Consider the following 23,579-nt stretch of genomic DNA (forward strand, 5'->3'; position numbering starts at 1 on the left):
TCTGGCCTTATGGGCAATTGGGTACGGTGCCAACAACTGGTCGTTGAGGTCAACCCCTCCTATGTTAAGGCTGTATTCGTGGACACAGAGGGGTTTCTCCACAACACCAGTCGCGGTTTGAATTTGGACCGTCATGTCTGCGTGAAGAGAGGACAGAACGAAAACAAACAAACATTCTCATTATCTCTCCACTTCACAGCGAGCAAATTAATACATCTCGAGCAGGCTCTCTCCCCCAGCCCAAGACGGGAATCTACAAGCCGCAGGGGTAAGCCCCGGCAATTAGATAGCACGGTGCCACATGCGCCAATTCCGTGATTAAACAAGTAACTAAAAAGTGGCTTGTGTAATAATTGTCCACGTACAAGTGGTACCCCTTTCCAATAAGGGTGACACCAAGTCCCACACAATCTTATCAGCGCTCCCTATGTAGTCTGGGCAGTTCTCCGGCTCTACGTAACCATCTCTTCCCTCGTAAACCATAAAACTATATGTATAGCCTGTTGCCCTGTCACAGAGCTTATACATCTTGACCCTGTATCTGGCACGCTTGCTGGGAAGATACTGTTTGAAAGACAAGCGGCCAAAAAACTTTATCAGAGACTCATCAACGCAGACAACTTGATGGGGAGTAAACACAAGGCTGCAAATCGCTGGTTGAAGTGGTTTACGAGGGGCCGAATTTTGTAGGGCTGATTGTATTCAGAGTCACCCCGAGGACGACAGAGTTCATGGTCATTGAAATGCAAGATCTGCTCGTATCATGTCCTGATCATAGAGGCAGAGAACAAGGGCACATGGTGAATTGGGTCAGTGAACCAAAATGACCGCAACTCACTTTTAGTTATGCCCATGAGGGAGGATAGGCCCAGGAAGGTCTTAAATTCGGAGACCGCAATAGGTCTCCAATCTCTGGCAAGGGCAACTGGGGATTAGCAGCGATTAATTGACCAGCATACAAATTGCTTTGGTCCACAATAGATCTATAGAGATCTTCCGTGAAAAAACAGCAAAAAAAAAAAAAAAAAGTGATGTAAAATCAACTGTTTCCACCTAAATTCCGGGTTGGCCAGGGAATGGGGGAAGTATGGGTGCTGCAGAAGTAGTGGGCTCCCAATTCGGATTGGCAAATGCAGCAGGAAGGGCACTATGGGCTCAACCGGCCTGTCTTTGTCTTCTTGTTGGCTGTGGGACACTAGTTGTACTAGCCACCTCACCAGCTTGAACTGCACTTATGGGACTCGCCACATCACCAAGTGTTACTGCAGTGCTTGATGTACGGCCAGGCTTTTACTAGGCCGCTGGTGCTTGCCAGTTCACCAAAAGGATAAGCGGCACTAGTACTGGCTCTCTGCTCCATACGAGAGCCCTGCGGTTCTTACACCTCAACAACAGCAAAAAACCAGGGTCAGGAACGCCTGAACTTGGCAGGGACCACTACTCCGTCATCAGAGCTGTCAGGGTGCCGCTGCTGTCTACAGGTTCGTATTCTGAGCCTGAATCTGACAGGATCTGTTCCTCTTCACTCTCACCTGTTATGCTCAGAAACGTTTAGGCCTTTTCACTAGTGTACCTTCGATTGGACATTTTGGCCTCTAAATTTACTGGTACAACTAGTGAGACTCACAGGAAAAAAAAGAGCACCTGTCAGCGACTGCTTCAAACGCTACCAAAAAACTGTTAGCGTTCGCAGGGATCAGGTCTAACTCTGCAAATGCTGCAGTTATGGGTTTAGTGTTTTGTAAGTGACAGTGATCGATTAATACTGCACTTGAGTGGGCTGGGCAGAGGGGCTAAATGCAGGTGCTAGCAGGTGTCCGGGCTGATCCCGCTAACGCTGCATTTTTGGGAACTCTAAATTATTGGGGACGCTAATATAGTTCTGATCAGATCAAAGATATCGATCCGTTCAGACACTATACTACTAAGGGAGGTGTATGGTGCGTGCATGGGTGTTAGCACTACTGGCGCTAATCTGACGCTGTCTGGGGCAATGCAGACCCTAACTGATGCTAAAACCTAACCCGCCGGGTGATCAGGGGGTCAAACCTTTTATTGTTAGGTAATTTACGGCGAGTGCCCTAACGCTATTAAAAAAAAAAAAACTAGCATCACCCGTGACACTAATACGGTGATCACTGGTGACAGGGGGTGATTAAGCGGTTAAACCTTTATTAGGGGAGGTCCCTAGACCTATCTGGGCCTACTAAGTACCCAAACGCTTGTTAGTGTCACAAATGACACCAGTACAGTGATCAAAGAAAAATACGAACACTGCACTGGGTGACATGGTGATAGGGAGTGAAGGGGTTAACGGGGGGGGGGGAGGGGATGCGATCGGGGGGGTGAAACGTGTGCCTGAGTGTACTGTGTCAGTGTAGTGTTGGTGCAACTCACGTTTGGATGTCCTCTCTCTGGAACGGAAAAGAATTCCAGAAAGGGAGATGACATCACTTCCCCTGCCTGTGTTTACACTTACAGGCAGGGGAAGCATTTCATTTGTCAGAACTAATCAGCAGGTCCAGGCCAGAAATCATTGGCCTGGAGACTGATCGGTTCTGAAACGAATCCGATCGTCACGGCCGCCTAAGGTAACGCCATTTTGCCCACCCATGCCATTCTGCTGCAGTAACACTGCGGTGGCCGGTCGGGAACCAGTTAAGGACAATAGAAAACCAAGAAACAGAAAAACACATACTTTTTTGCTGGGGCAGTCTTTTGTAGATTCCACATTTTTAACGTATGATCTTCTGATGCTGTTATAAGGACAGGCTCTATTGGGTGGAATGCAAGGCCACGAATTCCATCAAAATGACTTCTAAGAGTGAATTTGGGATTCCATGTTTTCCTAAGGGCATCTTTATTGTTTGCAACCTGTTAAAAAAAAAAGTAACGTATTATCAACTCTAAGGACCTATTCACAATTAAGCATTGCAGTTACCACATGAACCATAGTGTGGGCTCAGTTATATGGAATTGCACTTCGGTGCACTATTACAGCAGTGAGCAACAAGCACACAGCACTACAACACACATGCTGCACGCTACACTATAAAAACAGGCTTGTTTTTCAATACATTAAAGTGCACGGCCAGCCCAATTAGGTTTAAATTTTCTAAAAAAAGCACACTAAATGAAATAAAAATATTGGCATGACCAAAGCTTAAAGAGTAATATACCATAGAACTTACATCATATGTCATGGAGTCTGCCTCATTGGCTACTGTAAGTCCTGCCAATTCTCCTAAACCCAGTTCATTTTCTAATGCTTCATCAGGTCCCATAATAAAAGATTTTCCAGACGATGGTGGAAATGTTAATGCTTCAACTGGACAAAAAAAAAAAAAAAAAAAAAAAACACACAAATATTCAGATCCACCATGGTTTTATTTAATATATATTTGCATATATATTTACATGTGTATATGTATATATTTTGGTCAAGAAAAAGCATCTGTAAAGTAGAACTACAGTGGGGCAAAAAAGTATTTAGTCAGCATCAATTGTGCAAGTTCTCCCACTTAAAAAGATGAGAGAGGCCTGTAATTGTCATCATAGGTATACCTCAACTATGAGAGACAAAATGTGGAAACAAATCCAAACACATTGTCTGATTTTTGAAAGAATTTATTTGCAAATTATGGTGGAAAATAAGTATTTGGTCACCTACAAACAAGCAAGATTTCTGGCTCTCACAGACCTGTATAACTTTCTTTAAGAGGCTCCTCTGTCCTCCACTCATTACCTGTATTAATGGCACCTGTTTGAACTTGTTATCAGTATAAAAGACACCTGTCCACAACCTCAAACAGTCACACTCCAAACTCCACTATGATGAAGACCAAAGAGCTGTTGAAGGACACCAGAAACAAAATTGTAGACCTGCACCAGGCTGGGAAGACTGAATCTGCAATAGGCAAGCAGCTTGGTGTGAAGAAATCAACTGTGGGAGCAATAATTAGAAAATTGAAGACATACAAGACCACTGATAATCTCCCTCAATCTGGGGCTCCACGCAAGATCTCACCCCGTGGGGTCAAAATGATCACAAGAACGGTGAGCAAAAATCCCAGAACCACACGGGGGGACCTAGTGAATGACCTGCAGAGAGCTGGGACCAACGTAACAAAGGCTACCATCAGTAACACACTACGCTGCCAGGGACTCAGATCCTGCAGTGCCAGACGTGTCTCCCTGCTTAACCCAGTACATGTCCGGGCCCGTCTGAGGTTTGCTAGAGAGCATTTGGATGATCCAGAAGAGGATTGGGAGAATGTCATATGGTCAGATGAAACCAAAGTAGAACTGTTTGGTAGAAACACAACTCGTCATGTTTGGAGGAGAGAGAATGCTGAATTGCAACCACAGAACACCATACCTACTGTGAAGCATGGGGGTGGCAACATCATGCTTTGGGGCCGTTTCTCTGCAAAGGGAACAGGATTGACTGATCCGTGTACATAAAGAATGAATGGGGCCATGTATCGTGAGATTTTGAGTGCAGACCTCCTCCCATCAGCAAGGGCATCGAAGATGAAACGTGGCTGGGTCTTTCAGCATGACAATGATCCCAAACACACCGCCCGGGCAATGAAGGAGTGGCTTTGTAAGAAGCATTTCAAGGTCCTGGAGTGGCCTAGCCTAGTCTCCAGATCTCAACCCCATAGAAAACCTTTGGAGGGAGTTGAAAGTCCGTGTTGCCCAGCGACGGCCCCAAAACTTCACTTCTCTAGAGGAGATCTGCATGGAGGAATGGGCCAACATACTAGCAACAGTGTGTGACAACCTTGTGAAGATTTACAGAAAACGTTTGGATTTGTTTCCACATTTTGTCTCTCATGGTTGAGGTATACCTATGATGACAATTACAGGCCTCTCTCATCTTTTTAAGTGGGAGAACTTGCACAATTGGTGGCTGACTAAATACTTTTTTGCCCCACTGTATAAGCAATACTAATTTTTTTTTTGCCATCTGTGACCCATTGGGGAGATTTACCTTCACTTCCTGTCCCATAGCCAAACAGGAAGTGAGAGGAAATCTGCAAACTAAGCAAATTCCTTGGGGACTCCCAGGTCACCAAAACTATTGACTTTTTTTTGCAACCCAGAGACTACAAAAAAAAACAAAAAAAAAAAAACAACACACAACCTAAACTTTTGTTTACTTTTATAAGTGTTATTTAAAAAAAAACACACATTGTTACTATAGATCAGTGCTTCTCAAACTATGTGCCACGTGAGAATTGCAGGTGTGCCGTGGGATCATTCATGTTGTTTGCCGGACCCAGCACTGGCTGTGCTGGTGTATTGCCGAAAAAGTACCCCTGGAGGATAAGAACCCACCCTGTACTGCGCAGGCGCAGCGCTTGCACTGTACGAAGCACTACCGAGCCAAAAACAGCCGAACATACACAGCTGAGCGTCAGCTGTACACCGCGCCTGCGCACATTTAACACCACATTCTACCACACGCTCCTGATGCTACCAGACAATGCCGCATGCTACCGATGCTCTTGCTACTCTGCAAGCATCGGGAGCGTGCGGCAGTGTCGGCCACAATGTCTTGGTCATTGCGCAGGCGCCGTGTACAGCTCACTCACAGCTGTTCAGCTTCGGATATTTTTGGGGGCTCCCTTGTTGTTCGTACTGCGCAAGTGCTGCGCCTGCGCAGTACGGGGGGTCATTATCCGCAGAGGGGAACTTTCTCGGCAGAACACCGGCACCACACCGCGAGGCTCTGCCAGTATAGTGCTGACTTTCACACACTGAACAAGTTTGCAGGCCTCACATGAACACGTCATCTGGGCTGCCGGGCCTGTGCGCAAATTGGATTGGTTGATGTTCACCGCCACCAGACCCCGCCAATCTGAATCACGAATACGATTAGGCTGTGGCCTGGCTGCCAGCAGCGTGCCATGACAGACGCTTCCAGCCAATGAGTTGCTGAGCACAGCGCACCTCCACATAATGTCATTCCCTCCTCTAGTCCCACCCACAACAGAGCATAGGTGCCCGCAGTCCCTGGCCACACAGTGTGGAGCTAAGAAGGTAAGACGAGAGAAGAGATGGGGACGGACGGACTAGTGTGTAATATCAGCAGTAAATATAAGTAGCCCTCTTGTGTGATCCCCATTCCCCAATATTATATCAGCAGGAAAATATAATATATACAAAAGCAGCAGTCTTGTGTGATAAATATAATATTGGGGATCACACAAGACTGCTGCTTTTGTTTACATCACTGCTGACCGCAAAAATTGTTAAATCTTTTCAGGTGTGCCACCAAAAATTTTTAGATCTTTTTGGTGCACCGCAAGACGAAAAAGTTTGAGAAACACTGCTATAGATAAAAAGTATATATTTTATTCAATTATGACACAAGTATTTACAATTAAAAAAAGGCCTTTTCCATTTTTTTTAATAAGACTCTTAAAAAAAAAAGCAAATAAAACCAATAAAAGAAAATTAAAATTTTGACCAGTAAATTCTATATTTTGGAGTATAGGACAGGAAGTCATACATTGGGTTATATGCTGATACCTTCAAGTAACTGGACACTGGCAAAGCTTTGCTGGGAATGCTTCCAGTGCAACCAAACACCTCAACCACTATATGAGAATTTTTTGTAGCAATCAATAAAGAGAAACAGAGGACAGAGGGGAGGGACCTATGACCTGTACACCAAGAAATGGAATTTGCAAGTCAAAATTTCCATTATCTTAATTGTACCATACAGGACAGGAAATCAGACCGTGGGATGTCCTCAAGCAATAAACTAAGGGTGGGCAACAACATAGCAAATAGCAGCAAACAGGCCCAGGCTCATAGCAGCAACTTTGAAAAAGTATGAACAGAAGAGCAGGTGGCGGCCTTGCAACCCTGTAAAAATGGATGCTTCATGCTAAAAAGCCAAAGAAACGCCTACAAGACTGGTGGAATGGGACCCAATAAGGAAGGGGTGAATCTTCCTGGAAATGAGCAGCCCAGGCCACTAAGCAATGGTGGAAGCAGCAGGATGTCCTTTTTAGGGACTTTCTAAAGGGAAGATTTTGTAGCTAGGTAGACCCTAATCGCTCTGACCACATCCAGGCAGTGGAGTGAAATGTCCTTGGCGTATTTAGAAGCAGAACACAGGTAAGGGAGAACAATTATCTCTATTGAGCTGAAATAAAGAAGGAAGGAAGGGGGGTCTGGGCATCAGGACCTCCTTGTCCCTGTGCAAGACAGGATATTTGCAAGAAAGGGCAACCACCTCAAAGAAATGCCTGAAAGGTAATGGTCACCAAAAATTACACCTTACCCATTAGATCTGCCAATAAGATATCCCAAATTAGTCCAAAAGGAGGTTTTAGAATAACTGAAAGCACCAGATTCAGATCCCATGGGGCCACAGGAGGTGGGAGTGGGGGATTAACACAAAAAAATAATTTTATAAAAGGTCTTCACAAGAGTGTGAATCCAAAGTTTCTGACATAGAATGGATAAGGCAGAAACCTGTCCAATTAGAGTTCTAATAGTCACTTGCTAGTCTAGGTCAGACTGGAAGAAGACCAAAGGGAATGAATAGAATATCCCCAGGGTTGAAGTGCCTGCTTTCACACCAGCCAAAAGTTAAAGCGGGGGTCCACCTATCTATCGTTTTTTTTTTTTTTTGGAGTTCATTCACAAACTTTTCTTCTCATGATTATCTACTCACATGTTCTGTGTAATAAGTCCGCCTGTGTCCGATTTCGTTGTAAAGAATAACTTATAAAATTCACTGAAGGCGGTTTCCATTTTCATTGTGGGCATTTGAAGCCCACAAGCATGTATTTCCTGGATGCGGTGAATGCTGTGCTCCCAGCATTCACCGAGATGTTGTGATGACGCTGTTGCACAATGCATGCTGGGAAGCCTGAGACTAGCTCCCAGGGGACTGTGGGAGGTCTAGGAGAGGCTAGAAACACGCCTACTCCCATGGGAGGAAAACCAGGAAGTGCTAAGAAGATTAGAAAAAAAAAAAGGTAATTACGGCGATCTAAATTTTTTTACACAGCATGTCAGCATCTAGGCAAGGAAGAGAATGCATAGAGATAATGTTCAAAATTTGGGTGGAACCCCGCTTTAACAATCCAGATGCAATTGTAGATCTTAGGAGAAGTAGATTTCTTACCTTCAACAAGGTGGAAAATGAGCCACCAATCTCCCTATCTTTTAGGACCTGGGTTTCAACAGCTATGCTGTTAAAGTCAACTGAGAAGCAGAGTGGAACAGAGGGTTGTTCTGGGCCAAATAAGAGCATTAAGGATCACCAGAATCTGGTCAACCTCTGTCTTGCAGAGCAGTTGAGAATCTTCACTGGAGGAGTTGCATACACCAGTCTGAATCGGGATTAAGGAATCATCACAGCATCCATTCAAGGCCAGAGTATCCCTTGAACTGGCTACAAACCTGTCCAGTTTTTTGTTGAGTCTGGAGGCCATGAAGATCTCAGGGTGGAAGGGTGTCTCCTCCTGAGGCCAGGTAATGGTGACTCAGAAGTCTGCTTGCCAAGTCTCCACTCCTGGTAAGTGGATAGTAGACAGTTGGGAGTATGGAATATATACTATGCCCAGGAAGGAAATCTGGCTTTCTTCTTGAAGGCTGGCCAACTTTTGGTACCATCTTAATCGTTTGTGTAGGCCACAGCTGTGGCGTTGTCATATTGCACTTTGGGTGAACATGCAGGTGTGGGGTTTTGTGTAGGGGAGTCAGTCTTATGGCACTTAGTTCCAGAATGTTAATGGGGAGCATCAACTCCTGTGGAGAGCAGGTTTCCGGAATAGTTTGGGAACTGTAGTCCCTGTCCCGGCCCATCAGTCTTTCATCAGTCATTACCACCTCCCAGGAAGGAGGAAGGAATGCTTTCCCAGATTCTATAGCAGAGTTGGAAATCCACAATGTCAAAGATCCTCCCCGAGCCTTTTTATTTTGAAAGCGGGGAGAATTCCCCACCGTCAGAATACACCGATTAGCGTTGCCGGCTATAGCTGAACTGGCCAAATTTTGATCCATGCATGGCTGGCTTAAAGCCTGGCTATCATTTTGACAGGCACTGCCAAGCAAGTGCTGGGGAGCAGAAGGACATGCAGAAGCAGGGTACGCATTTGTGTACTTTAATTACATATGTCCACAGTTGTCCATAAAGTCTATGGCTTAAAGTGACATTCCACTTTTGCTTAGTAAACAAGTTTCTCAAAGAGAACTATACATTTTGACAAAATTTGAGCAAAGTTTTGCAGTCATAACTCAGAAATGAGGACCTACCTATATTTCTCATGCTAGGCGAGTCCTCACATATCAGTGTCTAAGTTGCACATGCCTTGCCAAGAACAGCAGGCAGCAAATCTAATCAGCCACAATGCTCACTTCAGACACTTGCTTCCCTTTTCTCAATGTGTGTGATAATAAACAATTTGGATCCCTAGGGAGGTACATGACTACAGTGTACACTTTTCATATATATTATCTTGATGACTTAAGATTTTTAGGGTTCAGTGTAATAATGCTTTACCTTTAAACTTACATTTTTTATGTCAAGGTTAGTGCATTTTTGTAGGGTGTTTATGTAATTTCATGTGTTTTTATGCAGAAGGAAGAGACTGGTGGCTAAACACAAAACCCTGCCAAAAAAATGCACGCATATATGTTTTCCATACGCACTATGTCACACCAAAGAAACACCTACAGCTTTTCAAAAGTCACACTGCATCATGTTGCATTAATGCCAATGGCACCATAGACAATGTGATTTTTATTGTTGTGCGTTGCAGCGGGACAGTAGTAGAAGTAGAAAGTAGGAGAAATCACATAGTGTAAACAGGGGCTTAAAGCAGAATTTTGGGATAATAAATAATCTAAAGAAAAGCTTCCTCCCCTTCCTAATACATATTCTTAATGAACTGTGTAAGAAAGATGCATATACTGATTTATTTTCATTCTGATCTGGTCATGTGATCGGCTCCCATGTATCAGCCAGTGGAGGCTGCAGGGCAGAAGAGGGAGTGCTGACAAAAGATGGGCCAGTTTAGCTTATGGGTGACATCACCGCTCCAGGCTTTACTAGGTGTGGTCAAGTGCTCTCTGCAGCTGGCCACTGGGGAGATCACATGACCCGATTGAAGCACCATAAAAACAGGTAAGTATATGCATCTTACTTTCACAGGTTAGCAAGCATATGTGTTAGGAGGTGGAAAGGAGTATTTTTATAATTAGTTAGGGTTATCCCAGAATTCTAATTGAATGAACTGCATGAAAGATCAAGTTTATAATTAAGTTTATAATTAACACATTTATTAGGAACTGTATTGGACAGATACAGTGTAAAGCACTTACAAAAGGAAAAACACCCACCAAAGATCATTTAATAATGCGTTAAAAAAACAGCAAACTGCAGTAACACATGGCAACTAATCTTCCTTCTGCATGATCAGAATTACAAACTGACATTTGATTGCATGTTCCCCGCACTATCACAGTTGCTTGTGGCGTTTCGTTAATTGCCAGCTTTTGTCATCTTCATACTAAAATGAAAACCTTCACTTTTAATTTCTGAACAATCTTTTTCTGCCACAATCTGTTTCGCATCAGACATTAAACACAACATGGAAGCTGATTGAACAGTTTAAAAGAAAGAAAAAAAATGTAAATGTGAAGATGCTTCAGTATATCGACAGCCACAACAAATGTGACAGATGCTTAGTAGAAGATTAGAAGAAAAGATGTATTGAAGGTAGTTGCTTAGTAACTAGTTTCCTGCAACTCGCACATGTGTGGAGGAGTCAGATGAATCAGAGCACCGATTTGCCAGGGGCACCTACACTTCTTACTTCCTACTATTTAAATCAGCAAAGCTTGGAATCTAGCATCCATTAGTAACAGAAGTTGATAAAAAGACAGAATTATTATGTTTCTATGTGACTCAATTAAGCCTAATCTTAGCAATATGTAAACACTGCAAGCCAATTTACAACTGTACACTCAGGAATGATCAGAATTACTACCTTTTGGTAAATTTTTACAGGTTTGAATCATGGGTAGAAAAAAAAAAGGATTTTTATTACAGCTTACCTGTAAAATCCCTTTCTTGGAGTACAACATTGGACACAGAGCCTTAAGTAATTACTTAATGGGTTATAGGCTACCTTCAGGTGTTGACACTGGTAATCAAGGAAGTTTACTCCCTATATAACCCCTCCTCCTTCCAGGAGCACATCAGTTTTTTTAGCAAAGCAATATACTTAATCCCAAAAGAGGGGCGGGACCTCTGTATCCCATGATGTACTCCAAGAAAAGTATTTTACAGGTAAGTTGTAATAAAAATCCTATTTTCTTTATCGTAAATCATGGGACACAGAGCCTTAAGTAATTACTTAATGGGACGTCCCATAGCAATGCTACTTGAGGGGAGGGAGAAACAACCCGCAGGGTACCCACAGACTTGAGGACTTATACTGCTGCCTGCAGTACACTGTGCCCGAAGGCGATATCCTCATACCTCCTTACATCCACCTGATAAAATCTTGTGAATGTATGCACTGAAGACCAAGTTATGGTCTTACAGATCTGAGCCATGGAGGCCTGGTAAAGTACTGCCCAAGAAACACTAACTGACCTGGTAGAGTGCGCCTTAACTTGAAAGGGGGGAATTTTACCCCTTAAATCATAAGTTTGAATTATAACTTGCCGAATCCACTTAGCGACAGTGGATTTCGACGCTGCCTGTCCTTTCTTAGGACCCTCTGGCAGAATAAATAAGACATCAGTCTTATGAATCTGAGCAGTTGCCTTTAAATAGATTTTCACTGCTCTCACCACATTAAGACAATGTAGTGACTCTTCTTCCCTGGAACATGGTTTTGGAAAAAACGATGGCAGGACATTATCTTGGTTCAGGTGAAACCTGAAACCACTTTTGATAAAAAAAAAGTCTGGACGAGAGCGCAACACCACTCTGTCACCATGACAAATCAAATATGGCTCTTTACAAGAAAGAGCAGTCAATTCCGAAACCCTCCTTGCTGAGGATATAGCAACCAAAAATACCAACTTCCTTGTCAGAAGGACTAGGGGAATATGTTGTATTGGTTCAAATGGCTGTTTTTTGTAACACAGACAAAACTAAGTTCAAGTCCCAAGGGTTCAAGGGAGGTTTGACAGTCAGAATAAGCCACGTCACCCCCTTGTATAAAACCCCGGACTAAGAACGAGTAGCAAGTGGTCCTTTGAAATAAGACCGATAAAGCTGAGACTTGGCCTTTAATAGTACTCAAGGCCAATTTCGTTTCTACCCCTAATTGTAGAAAGGCAAGAATTCTGCCTATGATATATCTCAGAGAGAGCCAAACCTTGGATTCACACCAGGAAACATAAGCCCTCCAGACTCTATAGTTCTGGAAGCTGGGTTCCTTGCACTAATCAGGGTAGAGATAACTGACCCAGAAAGCCCACGTTTTTTCAGAATGTGGGTTTCAATAGCCAAGCCATTAAATTTAGAGACCGTAAGGTAGGATGGAATATCGGTCCCTGTGAGAGCAGATATGGCCATAGTGGGAGGGACCATGGGCCCTCCACTGCCATCTTTACGACTTCTGCATACCATGACCTTCTGGGCCATGCTGGTGCCACCAGAATTACCGGCTTTCTTTCCAGCTTGATCCTGCAAAGAAGTCGAGGCAGTAACTGAATAGGGGGAAATGCATAGATCAGTGAGAACTGATCCCATGGGGTCACCAACGCATCTGTTCCGCATAAAAATGGATCCCTTGTTCTGGCCACAAAGTTGACTAACTTCATGATGAACCTGGATGCCAGAAGATCTACCTCCGGAGTCCCCCATCTTTGGCAAACAGCCCGAAATATGTCGGGGTAAAGAGACCCTTCCACTGGGAATAACTCCTGGCGACTGAAGGAGTCTGCCTGCCAATTCTCTACTCTCGGAATGAAGACTGCCGATAGGCACAGAACATTCCTTTCTGTCCAAGTTGTCCAATATGGTTCACCTCTCTCTGCGCTGAGAGACCTTTGGTGCCCCCTTGGTGATTGATATAGGCCACAGCTGTGGCATTGTCGGATTGAATCCTGGCAGGACAATCCCGTAACCTGAAATTCCAGGTCTTTAGAGCCAGACGTACTGCTCGAATCTCTAGGATATTGATGGACAAGGTTCTTTTCAGTTCTTGACCACTGTCCCTGGACAGTTGTCTTTTCTAGTACTGCTCCCCAGCCTGAAAGGCTGGCATCCGTCGTTACCACTTTCCAGATGATTGGTCTGAAGTATCTTCCCTTTAGCAGATTCTGGGTAAGTAACAACCAAGTGAGGCTTTGGGACAGTTTTGGGGACAGCTGCATTGGCAAGTCTAAAGCTTGAATTGTTTTGTTCCAAGCAGACAGGGTACTGTTTTGAAACATCTTAAATGCTTAAACAACTTAAATGAAACTGGGCATAGGGAACTGCTTCGAATGAAGCCACCATGGTTCCTAGCAACCTCATGCAAAGGCGAATGGAGGGATCTCCATTTGACCTGACCATCCACACCAACTCTCTTATGGAGTTGATCTTTGCCTGAGGCAAGAACACCCTTTCCTGGGCTGTGTCTATGATCAGACCCAAGTACCCCAGCTTTTTTAGTGGTATTAAGGAAGATTTCTCTAGGTTGAGAATCCAACCCAACTCTTTCAGATAGTTGGTTTTAGTGCGTACACTTTGCTCCAAATGAGCCACCGACTGATCTATTAATAACAGATCGTCTAGGTATGCTACGACCGTTATGCCCTGTGCCCTTAACCTGGCTAGAGGTGGGGCCAGCACTTTGGTGAACATCCGTGGTCCTGTGGCTAGCTCGAAGGGCAGGGCTAGAAACTGGAAATTCAGCTGTTCTAACTTGATGAGCGGGAAATATGGGGACATGCAGATATGCATCCCTGATGTCGATTGATGCCGGAAGTTCTCCTCCTAGAAGGATACAAACTGACCTGATTGTCTCCATGCGAAAGGAGCAGATGTTCAGGAACTGATTTAGATTTTTTAGATCTAGAATGGGTCTGACATCTTCCTTTGGTTTTGGTACCATAAAAAGGTTGAATAAAAACCCAAACCTTGCTCCTTTGTGGGGATCTGTATGATCACCCCTTGAGATATTAATCGATCTAGTGCCTGAAACAGAGATAGTCTTTTCTCTGGATCTTTGGGAACACTTGACCTCAGGAAGGCGAGACAGTAGAAAGTCCCGAAATTCCAGCTTGTACCCCAGCGTTAACGTGGGGATTACCCATCTGTCCTGAATTTCTTGCTTTCCAGACTTCTGAAAACTGCAGAAGTCCCCCCCCACCTTGGTGAGGGGGGTTGCCTCTTCATGATGAGGCTTTAGGATTCTGCTTTGCAGGTTTCCGACCCCAGGACTTTTGAGCTGGGTCTGACTGAGATTTTCCTCTAGAGTGTGACGGCGGAGGCCGTCGACCCTGCCTAGAGGCTGAAGCCCCTGGCGTAGGGGAAAGACCCCATTTAAATGAAGGGCGTTTATACTTTCTTTTGACTGGCAAAAGAGTACTTTTCCCATTAGAAATTGTTTGTATATATTTGTCCAAGTTTTCTCCAAATAGTCGCTCCCCATGAAAAGGGAGCCCAGTTAGGAGGTCTTTACATGGTACTTCAGCTGACCAATTTTTTTAACTAGCTGAAGTACCATGTAAAGACCTCCTAACTGGGCTCCCTTTTCATGGGGATCGACCATTTGGAGAAAACTTGGACAAGTGAGGCAAAAGCATAAGCGTAACGCGGGACGCCTGGTGAATAGAATCTTTAATAGCATCTATGGCAAAGTATAATGCTTTTGGTAGTTCCATCCCTTAGGAATAAGTTGGCACCCAATGTTATTGATCCACCGAGTAAACCATCCTTTTTTCACGATTGGACCGGTTTCTATCCCTGTAAAAAATGTTTAGTTTGCCAGTTTAACACCTGTGGTAGAAGGGCAAGTCATAGTTTTTCTTCCACTGTAACTGGCCGTACATATGCGATCAAGCAATTTTGCACCTGTGCCACTACTGGGATAGTGTACCTTTTAACTTGCCCTTGTGGCAAACAATATGTGGGCCGTACCATTAGATCATTCACGGTACAGGTTTCGGAGCACATTAATCTCATCAAAGCAGGCAGTACCAAGCATACTGTCCCTAGGCATTATAGGGAATTTCATGATCGAAACCCTGCAGGCACTCAGTTTATTATCATAGATAGATATGTGGCCCCCTGGCGGGGGGGGGTCGACTCTTAGGGGTGTCTCCCGTTTGGAGACATACTGGATATACGAGTTGGGGTCCCATTTCCCGCAGGGTATTAACGTTGAATGGGACATCAACTCTTTTATTAACCAGGCTTAGTTATTGATATGATCTCTCCTTTTTTAAAAGGTGATGGTCCCGGCACTGATTTCAATCTTCCGTGCACCTTTGGTCTTTCCACGGTCCACTTACCTGCCAGATTGGGTCTAACAATCCCCCTGTGCGTTTGGGAGGCATTTGTCCATCATTGCCTATGCACTACCACCATAGACTTTTGTTTTTTTTCACAAATTTTCGACATATTTGATATGGACTATTATACATATTTTTCGGTGTTATTCACTTATTGTTTGAGGTGCTGAATGCATATAAGTGTTATTGCTTCTTTCATATCAGTCACTGTTACATTTGCTTATTTGGTGCACTACAGTTCCACCGAGTAGTTTTTTAGATTACCTACATAAGGCTATTAATTCCTTATATTGTTTTGACATATTTATCTACTATATATATATTCACTGAGCTTATAGCGCTACACTTAATTTTTTTGTTGTTACTATTACCCTGAGTCTACGGGTGTGTTGGCTGCTGCTCTAGTGCTCTCCCTGCTTTCAGCGCAGCGCTGTACTTACCCCTTTTTAACAGTTTTTGGTAGTTCAGCCAAATCCTGAGCTTGTTGTGCAGGAAGCTCTCTAAGGGCCTGTTTAAACTGGTCCTTTAGGGATTGACAGACGCTTATTGCAGCGACTGCAGACTGAGTAATGGCACCTGCCATGGAAAAAGTAGATCTTAACAGGGATTCCAACTCCTTATCTGTTGGATCCTTAAGAATCTGTGCATTGTCTACTGGACAAGTTAGGCCTTTATTCACATTGAAAATCGCAGCAACGACTGCTGGTATTTTCCATCTTTTGCAGAATTTCTCCTCCAGGGGATTGCAATTTACTTAGCAAGGAGAAAATTCTTATCCAGGTGATCCCATTCAGCAAAAATAAGCTGTTCTAGTAATGCATGTGCAGGACATGCATGCAAAGGTTGAGAGGGTTTTAAGGAACCCAAGGAAGAAACCGAACTTTCAGGAGACTCAGTTAGGGGTAGCATGAAGGTAGAAGGAACCATCTCCGTAAGAGATTGTATCAGCAATTTCTCAGATTTGAGAGGCTGAAAAAGGCTCATCTACCCTTGTTTCCTCCGCAGAAGAATCATCATCGGTTTGTTTTTCCTCCTGATCAACAGAGGGCAACACCTCATGGATCTAGCACGCTTCCTATCCATCTGAATGGAGCATGCAATTAAAGCCGCTAATCTTTCTTCCAGACCCCGCAGGAAGGAGGAAAAGACATCTTCAACACAACAGCTACAGCAACAGCTGTGTTGTATCTGTTTTTAGCCCTCCGTGTGTTCTCGTGGACATTCATGGCATCGCGCCTAGGCCCCGCCCCCTCCAAGAAAAAATTCTTCCCCTTTTTACTTTTAAAATTTTCCTGCGTTGGTGCACGTCGTTTTTGGGTCTACCGTCCCAACACGAGGGGGGGGGGAGGGGGGGGGGGTAGGGACCCATCCAGCAGCAGGCTCAAGCAACAGTAAAATCAGTCACAGTTAAAACAAGTGGTATTAGCGGGGCCTCTGCACCCCCCCCACGGGGGGTGTAATATAAGGGGGGTACAGCGCTGCTGCCACCCTAACCCTCTGGTCCCATCAGGGGGGAGAAGAAAACATTTTTTGCAGCTTTTTTCTACCTTGCAAAATCTCCCTCCACACGCTGCTGCAATCAGAGACGGACTGAGCTTACAGTGAAGACAACAGAGTAAGGTATGTGCATAGACTCCCTCTAGTGAAGAAATAAGGCATGACAACATTTTTTCCCTAATGGAAGAAATACATAGATGCTTTTAATAAGTTTCTTCCCTTACCTTATCCTCGCCGCAGGACTTGCTGAATTAACAGACAATCCAGCCTTCACCCATCACAACGGGCTGCGTAGCAAACCATCAAGGACTGGGTTCCTAAAATGGGGTTCCAACTGCCCTGGACCCGTAAAGAGCACCCCAACAGGAAGCTTTAGGTAATGTAACAAGACCTAAGCCCTGGGTTCCTGGGCTCCAGCCCTACAAAGAGAGGCCTTACAGGCAAAACCTCGTGCTTCGAATACGAGGCCCCAGGTACCATCCCTTTAGGCCTCAATGGCACTTTGGATGGATCTGGTCTATGGAGGCTATTTAAATCCAGCATGGATCCCTCATGGAGCTCCTCAGAGCACATCTTCACTCGTGACCAGCACCTTTAGACACTGGCGAAAAAAACGATTTGCTCCTGGGAGGAGGAGGGGTTATATAGGGAGTAAACTTGCTTGATTGGGTTTACCAGTGTCAGCACCTGAAGGTAGCCTATAACCCATTAAGTAATTACTTAAGGCTCTGTGTCCCATGATGTATGATAAAGAAAACCACATATGCTACATAGTGAATATATTGTGCTGCACCTTTCTCTCAATATGCCCTGATCAAACATAACTTTATGGCCATCCACTTAATACTGAGTAGGTCCCTCTTTTGCCACCAAAACAGCTCCTTTTTTCCACCAAAATAACCCCGATGCCACTAGACCTATGAAGGTATGCCATGGTTTACAAGCCGTCAGTAGCAGATTCTTTAAGTCCTGTAAGTAGAGAGGTGATGCCACTATAGAGCAGACTTTTTCAGCACATCACACAGATGCTATAATCTAGAGTGGGTGACTGGGGACAAAGAGAAGGCAAATTTATTAAATACTTTCTTCATCTCTGTGTATACAAAGAAGCATGGGGAAGCTCATGTCCATAATAGGGATGGTATTGACACAGTCCCAAATGATCTACAATGGCTCAAATTTGATACAGTCCAGAAATATTTATTCAGTATAAAAGTGGATAAAGCACCTGGACCAGATGGCATCCACCCACACTAAAATAATCGAGCTCTGACATTTCAAAGGCATTGTTTCTAATTTTTAGGGACTCTGATGACTGGAATGGTACCACTGGATTGGCGTAAGGCCAATGTGGTGCCTATATTTAAAAAGGGATCAAAGTCTTTACCAAGCAACTATAGACCTGTTGAACTTCTATGGTCGGTATGATACTGGAGAGTTTAATAAAAAAAAAGACCACATAGATAAGTTCTTGCTGGAAAAAAATATTTTAAGCAACAGACAGCATGGATTCATGAAAGACAGAAGTTGTCAAACAAATCTGATTTCTTTTTATAAGGAGGCAAGTAAAACCGTGGACAGAGGGGTGTCTGTGGACCTTGTATACTTGGATTTTGCATAAGTGTTTGACACAGTTCCCCACACAGGGCTCATGTGTAAGGTAAAGTCTACAGGCTTGAAAGGATCAGTTTATAAATGGATAAAAAAAACTGTCTAAAAGACAGTTCAGAGAGTAGTGGTTAATGATTCTTACTCTGAATGGGCTAAGGTTATCAGTGGTGTACCCCAAGGTTCCAGTGTTAATTTTGGCAGCAAATTTTGATTCAGTTTTAGTCTTAGGACTAAAATGGCATTTCAGTTTTAGTCTTCTGCAATTGTTTTTGTTTTAGTCATATTTAGTCAACTAAATCTCCAGTACATTTTTGTCGTCTAACATCTAATGGGTGTAATTAAATTGTAATGCATTAGTTAACATTTCTTTACAATTTCCAAACTCATTATATACTGCTGGAGTGAAAAATCAAGTATTATTGATGGTATTGAGGTATGAACATGCACTACGGACCAGTGTTAATTTTGAAGTCAAATTTCAATTTAGTTTTAGTCTTTTGACTAAAATGGCATTTTAGCTTTAGTCCTATTTTAGTCTTTTGACTAAAATTCCATTTTAATTTTAGTCGTATTTTAGTCATCTCAGTTGTTTTCGTTTTAGTCGTATTTTAGTAGACTAAAATAGTATTCATTTAGTAGACAAATGTTTTAGTCGACTAAATTAACACTGCAAGGTTCAGTGTTGGGACCCTTACTTTTTAACATCTTTATAAATGATATAGGGTCAGGGATTAAAAGTACCATTTCAGTCTTTGCAGATGACACCAAGCTATTCAGTGGAATAACGTCCTTACAGGATGTCTCCAATTTACAAGCCAAGCTCAATGCACTGTTTAATTGAGCAACTATGTGGTAAATGAGAATGTTGATAAATATAACTGCACTTGGGGGGCTAAGAATATTGCATGCATCATATATACTAGGGGGAGTAAAATTGGGGGAATCCATAGTGGAGAAGGATCTGGGGGTTTAGGTAGATCATAAGCTTAACAGCATGCAATACCAACCCGAGGTTTACAAAGTGAGCAAAACCCTTTGAATTAAGTAGTATGGACTCCAGAGAGAGAGAGAGAGAGAGAGAGAGAGAGAGAGAGAGAGAGATATTGTTTTGCTCCTGTACAAATCATTAGTAAGACCTCATCTGGAATATGCAGTTCAGTTTTGGGCACCAGTTCTCAAAAGGGCTATCAGGGAACTGGAGAAAGTGCAGACAGTGGCAACCAAACTGATAGGAGGCATGGAGGATCTCAACTATGAGGAAAGATTAGAGGAACTGAATTTATTTTCTTCTGAGAAGGAGATTAAGAGGGTCAAGTGGATCAACATGTACAAATACATAAGTGGTCCATAAAGTGAACTTGGTGTCGAGTTATTCACTTTAAGGCCATCACAGGACAAGGGGGCACTCTTTACATCTAGAGGAAAAGAGATTTCATCTCAAAATATGGAAAGGTTTATTCACAGTAAGCTGCGAAAATGTGGAATATCTCAAGAGATGGTTCTGTCCAGCTCAGTAGATTTCTTTAAAAAAAAAAAGGCCTGGATTATTTCCTAAATGTACATTATAATTTTATATACATATATACACACACACATAATATAACTGGGTAGTAACATTTATAGGTAAATTTGATCCAGGGAATATCAGAAAAGGATTTTTTTTCCCTGCTGTAGAAAACTGGATCATGCTTTGCTAGGTTTTTTTTTAACCTTCCTCTGGATCAACTGTGGGTATAGGATTGTGTAAATGGGATTGTATGATTTTTTTATTGGTTGAATTAGATGGAATTAGGTGTTTTTTTCAACCTGATTAACTATGCTCGACTGGATTGAGGTCCGGAGAAACTGAAGGGCAAGTCAACACCTCAAAGCTCATTGTTGTGCCTTTTTTGTACCATTTTTGCAGTGTGGCAGGGTGCATTATTCTGCTAAAAGAGGCCACTGCCATCAGGTAATACTACATAGAAACATAACCTAGAAAAGTGACAGCAGAAAAAGATGGAGTAGTTCATCAAGTCTGCCACTTTTTTTATTTTTATTTTTTAGTTAACTTTGTTGTCTGACTATAGAACTAGGTTTATCCCAAGCATGTTTGTTGTCTGGTTTACCATTTACAGCTGACTGTTCATAATATAAACAATAAAAAAATATATTAAAAAGTCTTAACAGTTTAAAATGTGTACTTTCTGAAAATATACTTTACTTTTCCCTTTGTATATGTGTAAGAATTATCAAAAACAAAAGTAAAGCAATTGAGGTGCCTATTGTATATTTAGTGTATTTACCATTCCATTAAATTGGCAATATGTTAAAAGGTTCCAGTTAAACAGCTACCCCATCCAAAACATTCAGAACTGGGAAAGAGGAGTGCTAAGGCAATTGCCCACTTTAACATGTTATTAAGTGGAGCAAAGATAAAAGGTAAAGACCAACGTCTTGTTACAATTAGCATGACAAAACCATTATATACATGTGATCCACCAACTTCCTTAACCCCTTCCCGACCAGCGCACGCCGATGTACGTCGGCAGAATGGCACGGCTGGGCAAATGGATTTACAGGTATGTCCATTTGAATTTCCCGCCGTGCCATTGCGCTCATGTGCTGGCCGTGAGCTCCGCAAGTCGAGTCACGAGTCCCGAGGACTCGATCGCCGCAGGGATACCCGCGATCGCCTCACGGAGAGGACGAATGGGGAGATGCTGATGTAAACAGCATCTTCCCGTTCTGCCTAGTGACATGTGTCACTGATCACAGCTCCCTGTAATCGGGAGCAGTGATCAGTGAGTGCCACTGCTAGCCCATCCCACCTACAGTTAGTAATCACTCCCCTAGGACACAGTTAACCCCTCCCCGCCCCCTAGTGGTTAACCCCTTCACTGCCAGTGTCATTTACACAGGAATCAGTGCATTTTTATAGCACCGATTGCTGTATAAATGACAATGGTCCCAAAAATGTGTCAAAAATGTCCAACATGTCCAGCATAATGTCGCAGTAACAATAAAAATCGCTGATCGCCGCCATTACTAGTAAAAAAAATAATAATTTAATAAAAATGCCATAAAACTATCCCCTATTTTGTAAACGCTATAACTTTTGCGCAAACCAATCAATAGACGCTTATTGCGATTTTTTTTTTAACAAAAATATGTAGAAGAATACGATCGGCCTAAACTGAGGGAAAAAAATGTTTTTTTTATATATTTTTGGGGGATATTATAGCAAAATGTAAAAAATAATGCGTTTTTTTCAAAATTGTTGCTCTTATTTTGTTTATAGCACAAAAAATAAAAATCACAGAGGCGATCAAATACCACCAAAAGAAAGCTCTCTTTGTGAGAAAAAAAGGACGTCAATTTTGTTTGGGAGACACGTCGCCGCGCAATTGTCAGTTAAAGAGACGCAGTGCCGAATCGCAAAAAATGCTCTAGTCAGGAAGGGGGTAAAATCTTCCGGGGCTGAAGCGGTTAAACCTCTTGCTGACTGCGCAACGCATATATGCAGAACTAAGAAAGGTGGGTTTTATTGGCCAGCCGCTACACACATGCGTAAACAGCTGTCAAATGATACAGAAGCTGCGTTAGCACTCGTGTTGTTTTAATCTGAATCTATTAAGGTGGAAAATGGTGCATCGTAATCCTAAAACAGTCAAAAAGTAAAATAAAAATATAAATACTTTTTTTGCTAGATTATGCGCCTCATAAGTAACACGTTCAATTCTGCACAAAAATAATGAAGCGTACCTTCATCTGTTCTGTTTATTTCTTGTTCGCTGAGCCGTGAGCTTGCTGGCCTTGAAGAGGAGACCACGGATGGCTGTAATGATGGCAATTCATCCACATCTCGAAGATTTGCCAGCATATCTTGAAGTTTTGATCGGTTTGGCCCTAACCACAACAAGGAAAAGTGGGAGCAGAAAACATTTAGCTTCTTCCATTAACATTTTTTACACAATATTCTAAGTCTTGGCAGGTAGTTTACAAATGCTTACAGATTAAGGTTAAAGACTTTTTTATATATTTAAATGTATAAACTAATGTAAAATCACAATACATAATTTAGCCATACCTAGTCTAAGACCTATATATAAAGAAGTAATTAATAAATAAAAAAAGACAGTGGCATATAAGTAGCCTGCCTGGAAACGTGTTTAAGGCAACATATTTTTTTTTTACCTTACACAGATAAAACACCCTCACACTCCACTTGACTCTTACCTGAGCTTTTCTCCAACATGCTCCCACATCCCTGTTTTGATTGTTTTATGTGGGACACAGGCTGAGACATTTCTTCTGAGGTTTTTCCTGTTGTAAGTTTAGGGACAAAAGGTTCTTTAAGAGATGGAAACTCTAACCACTGGTAAGGCATTTCCTAGATCGGTAAATCAGAAGTGCTTCAACAATATGTACACAGGCATTTTCGTGACAGAATAACTTGGTAGCAGTAAGTACATTTAGTGTTATATTGACACACATTCTATGCATTTACAGATTTAGGAAGTGCTTGAAATGTGCAAGAAGCAGCACGGGCTCTCTGTCAAAACTCTTGACAGCATGTTATCAGGTCCATAACTGAAGAGGCCCTTCATGTATGAGGGTGGAGAATGGTGCAAAACCGCTAATGGACCATGTCATAAATGCAGCACTATGAGTAAATCATGCAGAGCGCCATAGATTAAGCAGACCAACTGGAATCACTTCTACCGTAAGCACAAAGGCCTAATGGTATGTAAATAGTCTACAAAATACCGTATTTATCGGTGTATAAACACACACTTTTTTCCTATTAAAATCAGGGAAAAATTATGGGTGTGTGTTATACACAATCCCTGCTGTCTCTGAGGGAAGAGGAGAGTGTGCCACTGAATTACATAGAGCCGTGATCTCCTGTATACCGTCACTCACAGCCACGCCTCCTGGCCCCGCATTGGGCCACTGTTCTGTCTATCATACGAGCAGGGCCAGGAGGCATGTCTGTG

At 42.8% G+C, this 23,579-nt stretch overlaps 1 protein-coding gene across 2 annotated transcripts in view; it reads right to left on the reverse strand.

Annotated features, from left to right (window-relative positions):
* The window catches only part of STRN (striatin), a 181,829-nt gene that overhangs the window by 51,296 nt on the left and 106,954 nt on the right, over window positions 1-23,579 (reverse strand). Inside the window, exons 9-12 of one of the 2 annotated variants that reach the window (XM_073627787.1) lie at window positions 22,819-22,905; window positions 22,345-22,488; window positions 3,192-3,328; window positions 2,699-2,874 (exon numbers count right to left, since the gene is read on the reverse strand). In XM_073627787.1, the coding sequence (XP_073483888.1) occupies window positions 2,699-2,874; window positions 3,192-3,328; window positions 22,345-22,488; window positions 22,819-22,905 (544 nt within the window). The remainder of the gene's footprint in view (window positions 1-2,698; window positions 2,875-3,191; window positions 3,329-22,344; window positions 22,489-22,818; window positions 22,906-23,579) is intronic. The other variant, XM_073627788.1, reaches the window with a different exon arrangement.

Source organism: Aquarana catesbeiana, linkage group LG04 (assembly GCF_042186555.1).
Source record: "Aquarana catesbeiana isolate 2022-GZ linkage group LG04, ASM4218655v1, whole genome shotgun sequence".
In the NCBI taxonomy this organism is placed as follows: Eukaryota; Metazoa; Chordata; class Amphibia; order Anura; family Ranidae; genus Aquarana; species Aquarana catesbeiana.